This window comes from Zootermopsis nevadensis, unplaced genomic scaffold (assembly GCF_977971745.1).
Source record: "Zootermopsis nevadensis isolate Lab colony 2312 unplaced genomic scaffold, Znev_1.0 Znev_ptg000013l, whole genome shotgun sequence".
Classification (NCBI taxonomy): Eukaryota; Metazoa; Arthropoda; class Insecta; order Blattodea; family Termopsidae; genus Zootermopsis; species Zootermopsis nevadensis.
The window spans coordinates 4,984,567-5,003,244 of NW_028259145.1; the positions used below are offsets into that span (position 1 = coordinate 4,984,567).

General features: G+C 36.2%; 1 protein-coding gene across 3 annotated transcripts in view; it reads right to left on the minus strand.

The window, feature by feature from the left end:
- Positions 1-3,687: 3,687 nt before the first annotated feature.
- Positions 3,688-18,678, minus strand: part of LOC110832402 (uncharacterized) — a 277,620-nt gene continuing 262,629 nt past the window's right edge. For all 3 annotated transcript variants that reach the window (XM_087348489.1, XM_087348490.1, XM_087348488.1), the window contains 2 exons: positions 16,317-16,456; positions 3,688-14,517 (listed from right to left, as the gene is read on the minus strand). In XM_087348489.1, coding sequence (XP_087204615.1) covers positions 14,295-14,517; positions 16,317-16,456 — 363 coding nt within the window. In that variant the 3' untranslated portion in view covers positions 3,688-14,294. The remainder of the gene's footprint in view (positions 14,518-16,316; positions 16,457-18,678) is intronic.

Consider the following 18,678-nt stretch of genomic DNA (forward strand, 5'->3'; position numbering starts at 1 on the left):
GAATTGACAAAGACGAAGTAAAACAGTTTATCCAACAAATATTTTCCTCAAATAAAATTATAATACGTAATTTCTTTAAAATGTTTCCTCTGTTTGCAAATGCTAGAAAGAAACACTAATTAATAATTAATAATATTATTATGAGTATTTAGTAATCCACTGACGGGCATTATGTTACAAACACTGACAGGTTAATATTGAAGAGATAAAAGCTAAAGGTGTCGTCTGTAACTGTTGAAATGCAAACTATTCTTCTGCAGGATTCTCTTCAATGGTTCGTTCATTATCGCTGTCATGACGAATGGTAATTGTGAAATTTGCGCGGCCGCTATATTATTTTATATCGCACAGAAATTTAGGTCATCAAATTCAAAATTTTATCTAAATCCGTCCAGTGGTTATCGAACCAAATCATGTGGACAGACGGACGGAAATACATGACTTCATGTAATGAACGTGTAACAATTTTAAAGAATAATGATAAATTCGCACAATATGTTAGGTGAGAATCAGGAAAGGGGTACATAACATGTAAGACATAAAAGTAGATGGGAGGATAATATTAAAAAGATTAGGTTTTGTTGGCGGACTCTTGTGAAGATAATTATGAAAGCTGCGTTCTATAAGGGACGCAGAACTTGATACAACCTAAGCGATTGTTTAGATTCTCAAGATGAACCTTGCACCGTGGAATTAGTTAGATAAAGGTAGTGGTAATTAATATATTTCACTGTGAAGTGGATTTGCAGCAGAGAAATATTGACAGCAGACTTAATTTTAACAGATGAGCTTCACTTCGCCAATCCTGTGGCCTTTGTTCTGTTTATCAGCGTCAGATCAGCATCAACTGTTATTTTTCTGCAGTACGATAAACGTTAATAATGCAAGTTCAGATATGGTCGAGAAAAAATGCATTTCGTGAGATTCTGAATTTGAAGATTAGTCGCGGACAATGGCTACAGAGTTTCGGATTAAAATTCTTTTGCTGAAACCGGACCCTATGAAGTAATATAACTCGGAACACTAAAACATGCACATTTGTTACGTCCTTAATAATCTGGTTCCTAAGTTGTCAGCAGTAACAAGAGATCTGTCCTTGGTTCTTGCGATGTTTCTTTCTGGTATTTGGGAAAAATTTGTTTGCAGTTTATTAAAACGGTGCTGTCAGCGGATCATATGAAAGGAAGTGGTTATAGCCGAAGAGGGACTGAACGAAACACGAATACGGATTGCTAACCCCTCGGTAGCTACCGTTAGTGCAAAGGATTTTCTTAGAGGTCGCGCGAGAAATGCTGACACCTGCGCAAAGGACTGATTTTGGTCGTATGAGACGGACCCGTCCGAAGCACGCGCTGGAGGGGTGTCAGCTTCAGTTGGTTTGTAGCTCTAGCTGTGTTTAGTTCGGTGCGTCACCGCAGTTGAGGCTGTGCGACCCTGAACTCCCCGTCTCCTTACACGTCGCGCATTTAGGTGCCACCACTACTCGCACGACCTCTACGACATCAACCTTGTTCAGGCTACCCGGACATTTTGCGAAGTTATAAGGTAGTTGCACAGTTCTTTTATAGAACATAAACGTACAGTTCGTTGCCATAACGTCCTTGTAAATAAAGTACCATGACAAACTCTTAATGGCTGAGCGAGGCGATAAGGGGTAAAGACAATAATAATTCATGATAATATCCTGCTTGTGTCAAACGTGGGGCTAATAATAGAATCATCGTTCAGTATTGGTCGATGCGTTCTGAGAGCAGAAGATAGCTACAGACCTGCGGGTTTTCCTATTATTTTGTTTAATGTCACGTCACAATAAGCTTCTGCATTAAGATAATACTCACGGTTTTCTAACAATCTTCAAGCGTTGTCTGGATGAAAAGCCTTAAAGAATGGCGGTGTTCGGGCCGTGCAGTCTGCAGCTTTCTCTGTCTCAACAGAAAATAAATAATTTCAATGAAACAGGAACATAAATTTCTAGGCGAGGCCTCCAGCTGTTTAAAGGATCACAACAAAACATTTTGAAGAATCCAGTTTTAATATTGCGAAGTTGGATTTTTCTTCGCGCATAGTACCTAAGCGTTTCTTAAATTGTAAATGATCAGTGATTTGTATATAATTTAGAATGTTTAAATAAAATGTAATTTTACCATTTAATTCTTTCTCCGATTCAATCCGACATCACTGAAAATTTGATCATAGATTTCTGAATGGTTTTTGAGAATGGTCCATTCATTAAATGGATTTTGTGTTGGATATCACTACTTTTTTCATTAACAAAAATCTTTATTTCTTCTTTCTCAACAGTAAGCTGGGTTAATTAAAATGACGTTAAGAACTCAATCAATATCCAAATATGCTATTTGTATAAAATTTCAGAAGATAAATAATCAGAGATAAATAACAATTTTGTTTCAAATCTAAAAATTTGTGACGATGGTGCGATATTTAAATAAAAAGTTTTTGGATGTTTCTCATCGTCTGATAAAATAATAGACGGTGGAAAACATCCAAAACACTTTTTATTTAAACAATTTTATTACTGTAAATGATAAGATGACACATTGCAATAAGTGGATTGGAAACGAACTGTTTTATTATGTAGAATGGAGTAGAAAGAAATGTGGGAAAAAGTGACTTATTTTTAACTCCTGTCCTGAGGAACTGACTGAACTTACTTAAATCCACAATTAAGTTATTGTTCGCGAAGTTACAATAATATCAATATGGCTGTCTTCTGATTTCTAGTGCCGTGGTCAGCCATCTTTGAACTCACTGATTTGAAAACCTCGATTCTACTTACAATAATACAATAAAAAAGTTAATTATTAAGTCGTTAATCGAAAGTCTTCGTGACACGTATCAGGATAAGTAGACGTAAGGAACATATTGACATCAAATGCGCACTGATATTCTTCAAGAATATTAAGAGAGAAAGTTGAGGTGATAGTGTATGGCTGACACATTTAGATCCGCGTTCGAAAATTTTCGATACAGTTGTTCCGCAGGTTGAATTTTAAATATGTTGAATAAAAATTTCCTTGGATATTATCCATCGTCTAGTAAATATAAAACGTAAAAAAACGACGTTTCGAAGATGGGACTCTATCTCCGTCTTCGGGTTCCTACACAGTTGGGCCCACTAGATAGAGCCAATCCCTATCTCCGGACGAAGATAGGGAGATCCGGAGATAGGTATTAGCTCTATCTAGTGGGCCCAACTGTGTAGGAACCTGAAGACGGAGATAGAGTCCCATCTCCGAAACGTCGTTTTTACGTTTTATATTTACTAGACGATGGATAATATCCAAGGAAATTTTTTATTCAATTGACTCTTCACCATCGTCAAGAAGTTTTAGGTTTGATATTTAAATATGTTGCACGGATCAAAATCTTCCTTGGGTGTCCACGTCTCTTCAAAGTATGGGATTGTAAGGCATCACCCATATTGGTAATCACCCGTCTTTTGGTACCATTATCTTCACCAATTATTATAATCTGAAATGTATAACCTTCGTATAAGAGACAAGATTTTTTTGGGAACATATTCTCCTTTATCACGTCCATGCAAATCGTCTGTTTCTTACTGACTCCTCGTGTACATTTTCTAGAGCTAGGTGTTACATAAGTGATCAAGATTTTGAAAATTATGAAAGGTGTGTGTTGAACAATTGTGGATTCAAATGCATCACATACTTTCTTGATCAATGTCATTTATTCCTTAATCACAATGATATAAACAAGAAAATGAAGGCAAGTTTTACACATTAGCTCATTAGTTACTTATAATCCTGAGTAAGTGTAACGTAATTATTAACGAATTATTCATTTCAATGTAACTGACAAACTGAAATACACATTCTGAATTAATATATTGTGGCAAACGTGAAAGGATATTGATCATTTCGGTCTTCTGAAATGTGACGCCGCGTGAACGTGTAGGTAGGTACCAACGTTTCGATGGAATATAATGTTTCCGTCTTCAGGACAGAAAGTTCTATGTATACGTACAAGTCCACACGACGTCACAACCCAGAACACCAAGATCGACATATTCCCTGTCGTAATAACCCCAAATCTCATATTAAAAGAATATTATTTGAATATTATCAAGAAAAGGCAACATATGTACATTACAATGAGTAAGTCACACCTGTGACGGTAAAAGCAATTGTTCCGAGACAGAAGTCCACCGCTAATAGGTACACATAATCGTAAATACGGAAGGCACACAAACAGTTATCTCAGATGGCTTGGTTGATTTATATTTCTTTATTACAAATAATTTGTCACTGCATGTTTTGCAGAGTGGAGTCGTGTGATTTCACGTCTCGAAATCTATTGAGTTTATATATTCGATGGAAGTGTCCAAACATAACCTCCCAAAACTTTCGCTGACTTCCTGTCGAAATAATATCGACTCCCGTGTTCAGGATTGCAGCTCGTGTTCCTCTAATCCCTGCTTTCGTAACAAAAATGCGACGAGTGTATAAGACAGATCTATTCCGTTGACAGATAATGCATGAATCATTATGTTGGCAACATTCCACCATAAATGAAAACACGTATTATCTAAGGTCTAGTCACCTTATTCTGTAGATTGGTTGTTTACGCCATAAATTAAGTATTTTAAACTAAAACTGCTTTTAAGTTATGATTTAAATTTTCTTGGGTCTGAATTATTGTTGGAATTTTCTCTTGATTTTACTGCATAAAACGTTACAATTATACAACCATATTTTATAATTGAATCTGAAGTGCTCTTTTGGAACGAAAAGTTGCACAAATGCGCCATGTCTGTACGTCTGTCCGTCTCACCTTCAGTCAATACGCATATAACAACTCGAGAATCGCTGATCGGATTTTCATGAAATTTCATGAAGACAATTTTTACGAAAAATGTTGTCCAGTTCTGGATAAAATCGGACAACAATAGCGGATAATACGCACGTGTGTGTCTGCGCAGAATATTTACGAAACGAAGACGTTTCGGGCAAGAGCTTTAGAGAAACGTTAATTCTCATTTTGTGTCCATTGTTCTGGTGAGTCTTATGGTTTTAGAGATATTTAAAGAAAGTTATCGGTCAACTATTACGAATAATTTAAACAATTTATGATATCAGAAGTTTCATTACTTAACTCACAACAGCCCCGTTCGGTCCCTATCGTGAGTTACATAATCAAATCCACACCCTTCAGCCCTCTTTCCTGTAACTCCATTTTAATATTATTATCCGTCTATGCCTAGGGATTCAATTTTATTGCACTTTTACATGTTATTGGAGTTGGAATTTTGTACATATTTGTAAAATTGTGTTAGTTACAACTGATAAAAATAAAGTGAAGGCAAGTATGATATCTTTCTTACTGACTTAGAGTAAACATCTAATTATTTTTGTTTTATTTTCAAGTACAGATATTGTAAGTTATGTTAAAAATTTGGTGTCCTTGACTGTGTTGAAGTTAGTCATTGGATGAGCGAAGCTGATAGGGTGCTGGTTTTTGTTTCCAGGATAATTCTGATAAAATGTTTAAACGAAAATGAATATTATTGGAAGATGTTTCGGAAATAATCTTCCAAAATAAAAAAATAAAAATTCACTGAAAAAAGGAAATTTAGTGTAACCATGTGGACCAAAAATATGAAGGAATATTTTTCACTGAACAACATAACAAATGGACAAAAATTATTCCAAAACCAACTGGAATTTTGTCTTATTTTGGTGATAATTTTTTTTTAAGTTATTATAGCTAATCTGTCTACGATGTTAAAATTTCCGTTTCAAACTCTTACAATACCAATAGAAATAATATTAGATTGTGTGGTTTCTGTTGCTTTAATTATTGTCTTCAATCTTCTAATTAACTTTCCGTTTTATGTACATCTGCGTGCGAGACGTTTCTTAAGCGTAACATAAGGTATGTGTTTGAATCCCACTGAAATTCAGCCAAAGACATCGAGCGTTCAGTAAATAACGAACTGCCATCAACCAAGCCATACTCCAATAATTAGTTTCTGAAGTACGTCTACTCAAACACAGATAGTATTAAAAATACTTCACATTAATTTTAAAGAATCCATTTATATTACATGTCACAGTTCACTTTCAAAGATGATTTATACAGAGTCTTCATGAAAAGACGATTTTAAATTTTAAAATTTCTTTCTTAAATAATATCAAAGAGAGTGATAAATATATCGAACATCTACAGACATCAGAAGTCCTTTCTTCGAGTAGATAAATAACTGTGGTTTTACTTTTTTTAATATGACTGATAATATCAAAGTTATGGAAATTTGCAATAGTCGATTGTTTCATGGAGACTCTGTATTTTGTGGCTGTACGACATTTACCCGCAACCACGAATTATAAACATCACTGAATAGAAATATATGTATTTTGAATTGACTTCTGAAGTTTGGTACCTTATGGGCAACTATACAGGTCATAGTGCATTTAATTTAAGAAAAGAAACATCAATAATAGAAAGTTCAATGCGTAAGCATGTACAATGCATTGCAATAATACTTTCCTACACTTCTTCTAACACGTCACGCATCCAAGTAATTATAATGTTTTAAACAAAGATTTTTATAGTATGAAAACACTGCCTTGTTAATTTATCTCTGTGAAATAAGAAATAATTTCTTTTAAGTGATTTCATGTTCTACAAAAGAATTATAATTTCGATTCTATTTATTTTACTACGATAAAACAACGCACAGTTACTACACAATATTGCACTACAAATTATTAACAGTTTCTATAATAAGATAGTAAATAATCGCACGTCATGTGGATGTTGACATATTTTTAAAGATTTACCTAACATATTTAATGTTTTTAACACTCTCATACCTTATAAACGTTTTCCATAGTTAATCCATATATGCTGGCCACACTGACAATTCACACGTAATGAGAAAGGCATAGCATTTGCAGTAGAAAGCTTAGAAAAATCCAATGAGTGTCATTTGTTATTATGTAGGTAACAATTACAGGTCATGGACTGATTTGTCACGTATTTGCAAGAATATATTAAAGCTTACTATTCTCTATACAATTTTAGTTATGAATATCGGCTGATCACACCTTTTAGGAATTTAAAAGTGTGCGTAAATTCATTTTGTGTGGAAAAAAAAATATTTTGCGCTACGTCACAAAATTTAAAACCTACAGCATATGAACTGCGGTATCAACACATCAATATATAAAATAAACACGGATTTATTTAAAAGTAAAGCGAACTTCATATCTGTGTGTAAAATGTATTGACATGTAGCGACTTTACGTAGTAAATTGGACGCGAACATATTACGGTAGCCTCGGCATAAGTGGTGGCAACACTTAAGCATTTCGAACCAAATGAACAAATTTTATATTTTATTTAGGTTATGTCAACAAGACGACATCTCAAGAGAAGCAGATATTTCTGATTTAATTCATACATCATTGACTTCTGCTTATATAGAATTAGATTTTAGCTTTGGCACTATATATCGGATTGTTCTAATAAAACTTCACATCGACTATAATAAAACACTGAAACTATTAACGTATACTGAAACTCTAATTAATACGAACAAGTATATTTTTTTTTCTAATCCCTACAATCTAAAAATTACAGGTTGTATAATACAAATTTTCCTTAACATAAAGGAAAACTAGACACGTCTTTGGAATAAGTCAGACATGTAGAAGGCATCAGTATTTTTAAAACATATATATACCATTACACACCGTGTTATTAAATGGGATATTAACTGCAGAGACACCAGCTTAATAAAATTAAGTTAGGAATTACAGTAATGGAACACTCTAAGAAACAAAAACTGTAGGAAACTTAAAAATTTGTTCAAATTTCATATTTAAACTATTACATTCTCTGTTGCAATGAGTGTTTGATTCACACAGATGTGGATATTGAGTTAAAAACAGGATAAATGGAACCAAACTGAAACTGGGTACTAGCACAAAAATTGATAAATAGTGGTTTGGTCTTATTCAGACACGAAATTTGGAAACATATACTGATTAAGTTTTGAAATTAGAGCATCATGAAACATAGACCAACTAACAGAATAGAAGCAGCTACATTCCATAAATATTTGTGTAGCAATACGTAACTAAATTGGCATAATAATTTGCGCTTTACGATTTCAAATAAGGACGCAAAACTTTATAAACATTTTGCGGTATTTTGTTGAAAGTACGGACTTTCTTCGGACTCTGTGAAAGATGAGGCAGGTATTCACAAGAAATTAAAACAGCTAGAAGTCTAGGTTGTGTAGTATAAATTGAGTTGGTCCCAAAGTATGAAGAGATGTTTGTGATAGCAGAGACAAGACAGAAAAATATATCACCTTACGATGCCTACGCAAATATGATATCGAATTGCGCTATGTACATATTTAATAATTTATACAAAGACAAGCAAGGAAGCTACATTTATGTATAAGTTTTGCTGTAGTGCATTTATGTCATTACTTTGCGTAAATAGTTGCGATGGCGCTTTGCCCTTCGTGAAAATAATCACACTGCAATGTTATCGATTATTTTATAATACTCACAGTATTAGTTTATCTGATAGTTATATCTTACAAATCATTTTAATTATTAATAAATTATATTAATTACTTTATATATTGTGAATGACAAAATAGTAAAAAATACAGTTTTGTGCAGTCTGCTTCATATTCTTCAGCAGAGAATAATATTTAGGGCCCAGGTAGGCCCATGGGGTGGGCGAAGACACTACTGAACCAAATGCAATTCACAGTCTTCCTTAAGTTTAGATTTTATCCTCGTGGTCAGAAATGTCTGTATACCGATAGTTACGCATACGAAGTTATTTCACGAACATTATTCTTAGGCACAGCAGAACAGGTTTACACATAACTTCTTCAGAGAATTTCCTAGACAGCACAGTTGTGAAACAGCCCCATTTGTGCATCTCCATTTACTATAATTAATTTCTGAATGGGCATGTAGGCCTATGACGTACTGTAGATCGCTGGTAAAGTTTACAACCATTTATCAACTTAGTACATCATAATTAAAAAAAGTAGTTAGCACACTTTCTTCAGATATGGGAAGCGTCCACTTCAGATCTCAGCATGGTAACATACAATTATTTCCTTACAGATGTCTAGGGTCTTTCAAAATCTTCCATCATTATCATGTTTCCAATTTTACAGCATAAAACATCAAGTTAAAGATTTTAATTACGCTGTCCGCAACATTTCACTTTACGTACAAATATTCCCCGTATGTGTTTCGACATTTTAAAAAATTCCTATAATAATTTCACTACATTAATATGTTGCCAAAAATTAATATTAAACACTTTATCATCATATTTATAAACTTCTAATTGATATTGTTTGCAGTCTATGATTTTTGCATTTCATACAGCAATAGAAAATTTGTATACTCGGTGAATTTTAAAAAGTAATTCTTGCCTCGATGAAAAAATCTGCTTGACTAACACGACAGACATATTACAAATTTTTAAATAACAATTTATCCAATTCATTGCACGTAAAATTATTCTGCAAGTACTATAATGGTTTATGTTTGTGTGTTTCTGAAAGATCTTTCTTGGTTGCCAATATATGACATACACCCTTTTTGCCTTACAAGGATGAAGCAAATTCCGTATTGTGGAATTTGTTTCTCAAGAGAAAAATATGCAGCTGAAAATTTAATTTTCCTTGTCAGCATATTAAATGTTGTTTTTAAAAGACATTAATTTAAAAAAAATATCCATAGAACTTATAAAAACCTTGAACGAGCATTTACAAATTACATGTCATTATCCACCAAGTTGTGTCGAAATCATTCGAAATACGCCGAAGAAAAATTAAAAAAATTCTTTCCATGAAATTACAATTAAGAAAAACACTTACATCTAGGTATCAGAAGCTTCTATAAATTTAAGAAATTATCCTTTTTTTAAGAAACTGTATTTGGATGAAGATGTGAACTTATCCCTCATATAGGCTATAACAAACACATCTGTATTAATAAAACCATGCATTATCTAATTATATTTCTGTTATTATATTTACAATTAATTCAATACTTTTTCTAATTACTAAAAATATTCACTCACTCTTTATTTTTATACTGGATATACAACATTTACACTACTCGAGTAATAAATATCCAGTATCCTTAATCCCGCAAATAATGTAAATGCAATATCGCTAATCCTGCATCTATTGTATATCGTAAAGAATACAGAACAAGACAATGATACGGCACTCAAGTTTATACCATTGGAAGTCCTGGTGACTTCCAGAGACTTCACGTACTCGTACAAAGACCAAAAACATTTTCCTATGACAGATTATTGCTAAAATCAATTCCTGTACGAGATGAACACGAAGCACTCCTGCAACTTTCAAATTATATACGTTTATTGAGATTTAACTCGATTATTTCTCACAGGCATTAGACTCTTACAAGACTTCATTAAATTAATTTTTATGTCTTATTAACTAACTTAACAAACAAAATAAATTGTAACGTAAGTTACTGAATAGTAGCTTTAAATATACAGATTTGTTTTCCAGAAGATCTCGTTTTAAATCTCAGACAGGGCACGAGTAATTCAAATTGCCTATTTACCTACTTGTGCTCTATCGTTCAAGGGAAATGCCTTGGAATAGACGACGATGACTTCCTAGAAGTTCTTTTAACCAATCCGCCTAAATCAAAATTACGTAAAATACGGATATGACACAATAACATTAAATAATATAAGAAACGTAACAAGATTTCACTAAACGCTGACATTTAGCTTGATCCGTAATGGCCGACTCAGATATTGCTGTAAGAAGATGGCTCTTAAAACATATTACGTGTATGAAATGAATGTTATCACAGTATTTAATTAAAATACAGAAATCTCTATTAAGAAACCTCCTTTTATATGAAAAATATGATGTGTAATTTTATGAAGTAATAGTATTTCTTTTTCAGAATGTTTTGCTTGCATTTGTCAGATTAATTCAAAAGTTGTAATGGTTCTATACGCTTGCAGGGGCAGACATAAGACAAGACGGCGAAAGTGGGCGGTGAACATCGTTAGCAGTGGCGATTGGAAAGCACACGTAATTCCATATCCTGTATGGGATTCAAACCCATGATCCCAGCACAACTGTCAGCTTGTATTTTAAGTATTATAAATGAAAATTAAGGCCACTGTCGTATCATTGTCTTTTAAAAAAATTCCTTTAACGTCATTCATTCATTCATTATGTTAAATATAAATGTAATGTTGATCCACTGTACAAAATCAGAGGTTAAGGGATATATAAATAATGACAGGTACTGTTATTTTGAATATCTTACTCTTCAGAAGGTCTAGACTGAAACTTAAAAAATTACGTAATGAAATATCAATGGCATTATTTTAGATTGTTGTTTCACCAAGAATATACAGTACTGATTCTATGATATATATTAAATTAGCGAATTTTAATAGTTATTACAAAACTGGACCTCTGGGAAGACGTAGACGTAGATGGGAGGATAATCTCAGGCGGGATCTATGGGAGATAGGAGTTGAAGGAGACTGGATTTTGTTGGCCCAGGACAGGGTCCGGTGGAGGGCTTTGGTTAATTCGGTGATGAACCTTCGGGTTCTGTAGGCCATCTAGTTTGTTAGTTAGTTATTACCAAACTGGAGATACACAGATGAGATATATTATTCTTGTGATTAGATTTTTTTTTTTTTACAATTTTAAGTAGGTTTAATTTGTAGTGAAACTTACCACTGTTTCATATAGCTGCAAACTCGATGGTACGTGTGACATTTGATCTCTCAAACTGTCATCACAATGACAAATCGTGGCTTTAGATAATCATCCATGTTATTTGCCGTTCTCTTATGTTGGAGTCCTTACTGTAGTCTGATCTACCATTTGAGAAGTCCTTCAGCATGGTGTGCATTGGTTGTTAGCAGGATTCACTATCCATCAGTAAATGGGTTCGACCAGGACCGCGATATTTAACGCTCCTGCTGTGACCCCGTTTTTGCGAGATGATGATGAAAGTGGAGTAATTGTTGGGATGCCACGGAGAAACCGGGGAAGCCCCCGGAGGAAAACTCCGTGATGCCTGGACCACGGCCTTGCCCAACACAAGTTGTAAATTCGGGCACCTCCGGGAATCGAACCCGGGACCCCAGGATTACAAGCCCAGCGTGGCGGTAATATCATACTTATGTAGGACCATAACGCCTGTTATCTTATTAATATTTTCCTTACTGGGAATGAAATATATCTTTCTGAAACTGGGCCTTCTTCTCCATATAACTTCAAGAAACTTTAATTCCATCTCCTGGCACTGTGAGCTAACCATTTTCCGCATCACAAAACTGAATTTATACGCAAGAACAAAAATATACAACAACAAAGAACTATTTCTGCTTTAAAAATATTAAAATGCCATTAATATTTCATAACTGTTTTGTAAAATTTTAGATATTAAATTATAACATCAGGACACTATCACCACCAGTTACAGTTACGTAATCCAAAAAGTACAGATTTTAATTGACAAATTTTACCCAGTCAAGAAATACGACAGATTCAACCAATAATTGATCAGTTAATGTAAGAAGACAGACAATGTCGGAATTATACTCTCTGCACGAAATCTTGGCTTTTATCGTCCGAAGTGCAACGTTTACAAAACGTTTCACGTCTGAAACACAAAAAGCCAATGTCGTTTACACAATAACAAACTGAACCCATCTGAAACTGCTCTGTATAACGTAGAAAACCCACTGATTTTTCCAGAATGATTATCCATTTTCGCCTCCTGGATCTGAAAGTGCCGTGAACTTCTCAGTTAAGTTATTTTATTTGTGTGGTGCATAGACTGTAAGACGGAATATTTCAGAATTATTTTTAGTTAAATTCAAATACGTAATACGTAAAAAATGTAGTTTCTTTATCAAAATACACATCTAACTGAAAGCGATATGTTAAATAGTCTATACGTCCTCAATTTTCAGAGCAACATTTCTCAACTTTTTGTTGTTTGTAACACACTTCGGATATTAATTTCTTTTTCAGAAGACTATAATTAGAACGTAGAACTAAAATTTATAATAAATTACGCATATTTTTAAATAAAGTAATTTCTTACATAAAAATGTAAAATTGTTTTTAAACTTGAAATATGATGACATTTGGAAACAAATATCAGTTTAAAAAGCTTGAGTAGACTACGGCCTTGCTCAACACAAGTTATAAATTCGGGAACCGCCGGTAATCGAACCCGGGACCCCAGGATTACAAGGCCAGCGTGGCGGTAATACCATACTTATGTAGTACCATAACGCCTGTTACTACAGCTGTTTTGTTTCCCACAACATAATTGCCTCTATACGAGATGGCTTCAATTACAGATAATAAAAATTACGCGATTTCTTAACTTATATATTTAATTTCATATCATAATCATTCTTCTGTTCAAAGTCTTGCGGCGTACAGGTTAAGAACGTCATTTTAGACGATATTCTAAGTCATTTTTAATTACGTACGACATCTGCATGAAAACAAGTAGGTTCGTATCGTGACATAATTTTTAAAAATAATTACGAACAGAAATCCCCCCCCCCCATATTTACAAAGGTTTAATAAACGGAATATTATTAAAATGACGTATATTAATGTCAAAAACATGTAAAGCAACGCACCAAACAACCTATTACTTACTGAGAAGTGTAAACAAATATAAATTGGTATAACGTGTATATTTATTATTATTACTTATTATTTAATATCTTACGTAGAAATACGTCCGAATTTAAATATTTCTTGAAATTTCAATTTAGTTTCGTAATAGTTTACAAAAATTACACAGACGAGTGTAATATCGATATTGTCTGTCTAATGACCCTTAAAGATTGTAATTCTTACGTCGGCTCGATTTAGCAGCTCTGGAAGCAAAAGTTCCTAAAGAACAAACGAAATCCGCTAAAGTTTCCCATATTGAGGATGCGTGAGACGTAGTATTTTCTGTGTTACTACGTTTCGTATCCTCACCATTTGATTTGTTATTGATGGACAGGGACAAAGGTGGCATCATTTTTATGGGAGACTTGTTAAAGTTCTTGGTGGTTATTACTGGGGACGGTGGTAGCCGGCGAGATCTCGGTTTAAAACTCGGGCCGTGGTACCTTGACGGTCTTCTGGGAGTGTCTGGGGGCCTGCCAGGTCTTTTAGATAGAATCTTATCTTCAGCCGTGGAAGAGTACGTACTGGCGTGTTTAGCTCGTCCTCAGGCATATTCAGTGTCGGTGGACAGACTTCTGTCGCCTAAAGAATAGGCTCTTTCTTCGAAGTACGGTTCGTCATCCTCGTCGTCCTCAGGGCGTCCGTCAGGGGTCGCCAGGTCATCGGAGTACGTCCCTCTGGAGTGCGCGTACGCTATGCTTTTCTGGTAACTGAACAGCTGTCTCTCCAGACTGTAATTCTCTGCCTGCAGAGCGCCGATCTCGCGTCTGAAAATTGAAAATTATTATAGATGACGTATTCTTAGTGCTCATATCATCAATGATTTATTTATTCCAGTTTCCTTGGTCACGGCGATTTCTTTAATACGCTGAAGGCAGGTGCCGACTTTAAAGGCCTGTAGGTGAGCATTCTGACGGAGGAGGTAGGGATCGCCCTGACTGAGACGAAAGTTCCATAACAAGTGGTGAACAGGCAAGGATTTGGCAGGTGTGGTCATGGCCTGCTCTATCCTTACATTATTATAGACGACGAAAGACCTTCATCAGGACGCCGACTAATCCAACTGACGTCACACTGTTTCTTGGTTTATTTAACGACGGTTATACAACTACATTGATTATTCAACGTCTAATAGAAGAATGATTCTGATTCATAAAGAATTTGACACGAAGAGATCGTTATCATACCTAGAGGACTGAGGAAAAATACGAAAATGTTCGGTTCGGATACCCGGTCTCCGATTCGAACACGGGACCTCCTGACTGTGAAGAACTAGTGCTCTCAGATGTTCCACGACGTACGGTCCGAGGCTTCGTTGACGTCATTACCGTATATAAGTTTAGAGCGTTACCGGTAGAGTGCAGTAATAACCAGGTGGTTTGTCTCGTTAAGGCCGTAGGAGAAACTCGTTTGTGATGTAACCAGCCAGGATAATTAGTGCAGTGGCTATAACAGTAGCAACTACAGCTCATGTACCACGAGATTCACTTGCAAGCCAGACGCCATGAACTCCATCACAGACGGCGGTTATCGGGAATAAGATACTTCTTCAATTGGCATGACTGTCTATGCCTTCACATTACGATTATGTGTACTAGATTTGTTTTAACCCTTCCCATGCTACGAACGAGATTTCTTGTTCATAAACTGCGATTAATCGTAGGCTGAATATGTTCGGTATTTTGTTTTTGTAATAATAAATTTATCGTTTCTGTATAATCCGATATTCGTAATTTTCATCAATGACAAAAAGTTTCCGGAAGAATTTATGACGTGATAAACTGTAGATTACGTGACGTGCCAATGATTATTTGTGTGTACAATTTCGACTTTTCGCCTACGAATCCCGACCACGTTAAACTTGCCTGATAAATTCTTTAAATTTCGCATCGCCTCCATGTTTATAATTTTTTTTTTTTACATATAAATAAAGTTTCAAGCCGTATTTGTACGTTTACGATGTACTTGCACACGAAATTTCACTTACCAGTCTCCAATGTCCCTGTAGTTACAGAAATCAAAGAGACAGATGAACGCGGCTTCTACGCTAATGTTATTTCAGTCCACAGAAACTTGACTCAACTTAAAACTCATACTTTTTGAAGATTCATTATCGTGCAAAACCCCAGCGTAATAAATTACGTAGCTCTAGTGTCGCTTTCAACTAGCAAGTTCACACGGTCGCCATTTGGCGTTATTAATGGCAGGAGATTACCAAGTACAAAGATGGAGTGAGCTCTGGCGGCAAGAGGCTGAAACAGAGTTTCAAGAAGGCTCAGAAGTTATATAAGATTTGAGGTTATGTTGGGGTGGTCTCTGACACGATGGCAGTATGTGCCTGTCCTGTGCCTATATTGACTTCAGATATTAAATAAAAATACTTACAGTTGTAAATCTTAAATATATCGACAGCTGTTTCATAAACTATTCAATAAATTTTATGCAACTGATGTTCTTTTTAACACATGCCTTTTTGAAATCACGATGTGCATTTGGGGCGCGTTATGGTCTGGTAAACACGACGCACGTGTTTGTGTTAGCAGAGCGTCGTCCACCACATACTAACCTCATTTGGTAGTTGTGTATTCTGCATACGTCATCGTAGTTGTTGTACGTTGCTTGGAACAGCAAGTAGCATTCCCCCCACTCCACCTGCACCCTCAGCTGACCTTTGTCCGTGAGGTAGGGGCAGCCAGGGTCTCGCATCTACATAACAAAACACCAGCTGTTAGCATCTGCTCGTAGCTGCAAGAAAGGCGTCTATTACAGTTGCCCTCTGGCGATATTTTCTTGCCAAAAGATTAATGTCGTGATAAAAGATACAAGGTTAAAACAGTCAAAGAACAAGGGAAATTGTGGTTTGCTTCAGTAATGCTGTTGGCAGCAGTGAGTAATTGGTGGGGACATAAACAATTATTTGGTTTCTGTTCTGGATTGAACAGTGTTAACCTCCGTCAGAATAAAACGTTTGGGGTTGAGTCAAGCAACATTCTTTCCACGACTGGAGCTCATTTGACATGCAATTCGACCAGTTCTCGTTCTTAATCTCGACACGCCAGAAACACCCACCGGCTGTATTCGTCCGCCCTCCTTCGACCCTTTCCAGCAGCTCACAGACTTTTTCGTTTGCCCGATGTAGACAGTATCATGCTGGACTATGAATGTTCGTAAATGACTCAGACAAATACGATATGAAGTTAAGTACTGGATTAAAGAATTTCACAATATTCTATCGGCCGAAATTTTGATTCCATAAAACGTGGGGAATGTCTTGCGTGGCTGAGCGACTGTTAGCTTCTCCAGCAGACTCTACTCCACAGAGTGAGTTCGACTGCTGTGACTTTGACAGTAATATCGTTTTGTTTCTGTGTTACTTTGAAGCAAACAAAAACAAAATTCTACTACATTGACTAACTAACAAGATGGCTTACGGAACCCGAAGGTTCATCACCGAATTAACCAAAGCCCTCCACCGGACCCTGTCCTGGGCCAACAAAATCCAGTCTCCTTCAACTCCTAACTCCCATAGATCCCGCCTGAGATTATCCTCCCCTCTACGTCTAGGTCTCCCCAGCGGTCTCTTCCCCTCAGGCTTCTCAACCAATACCCGGTGCACACCTCTTGTCCCATCCATGCGCGCTACATGCCCAGCCAATCTCATTCTTCTCTACTTAATCACCCTGACAATACTGGGGGAGGAGTACAAATTATCTCCAATGATTACAGTAGTTTTAATTTAATTCCTAAGTTTTGTCATAATCTGACCTCATATAAGGAAATATGAAGTTATTAATAAATTAATAATTTCACTTGCCCTTGAAAAAATTTCATAAGACATTTTATGGGGGCCGGGCTCGTTACTTTTCTCACTCACCCTACTTTCCCAATCACATATTCCCGAAGTGTACTTGTGAAACTTGAGACAAGATTATATACCGAAGATGGTGGCGACATGTTCCTCCGAAATACTAGTGATAACGGCGTCACAACCCAGAAGACGAACAGAACATTATCCGTGGTGGGAAAAACGTCCATCACTGGTTTTGTGGGCGGTGGGTTTCCAAGAGGAAAGCTGAGTGACGGGGTTCCGGCAACAAGTGTCAAGAGTTCTCTGGCAAAACAGGGACACGGAACCGGACCAACCGAGCGGGAAAAAAACTGAGTTTCGCTGCTCTGTGTAATTAGGCCTGCAGGCTTTAACAGGATTCTCGGGAGTTTATGGGAAACATCACGTCGTGGAGTCCAGAACATTAAACGAACCAATGATCATGTTATGGAGACTTTAACGAATTGGTGGAAAAATCAGAAAAAACACATTACAAAATTATACAGTTGTAAGTTTGCATGCAATTCAGCCACATCAACAACGTTCGTGGACCGTCCTCCATAGCCACTCCCTTACCAGAGCTTTGGGTTTCGGCCTATCCGACTGAAGACATCGTGTTACCATTAATCGTTAAATCTAATCTCATTACCACCATCAACCACCAACCAGAATATCACCTAGCCACTGGAGATATACTGGAAGATCTAACTAACTAGATAGCTTACCGAACCCGAAGGTTCATCACCGAAATAACCAAAGCCCTCCATCGGACCCTGTCCTGGGTCAACAAAATCCAGTCTCCTTCAACTCCTATCTCCCATAGATCCCGCCTGAGATTATCCTCCCATCTACGTCTAGGTCTCACCAGCGGTCTCTTACCCTCAGGCTTCCCAAATAGTGGACCAAACAAACCAGATGGCTTACCGAACCCGAAGGTTCATCGCCGAATTAACCAAAGCCCTCCACTGGACCCTGTCCTGGGACAACAAAATCTAGTCTCCTTCAACTCCTATCTCCCATAGATCCCGCTTGACATTATCCTCCCATCTACGTCTAGGTCTCCCCAGCGGTCTCTTCCCCTCAGGCTTCCCAAATAGTGGAC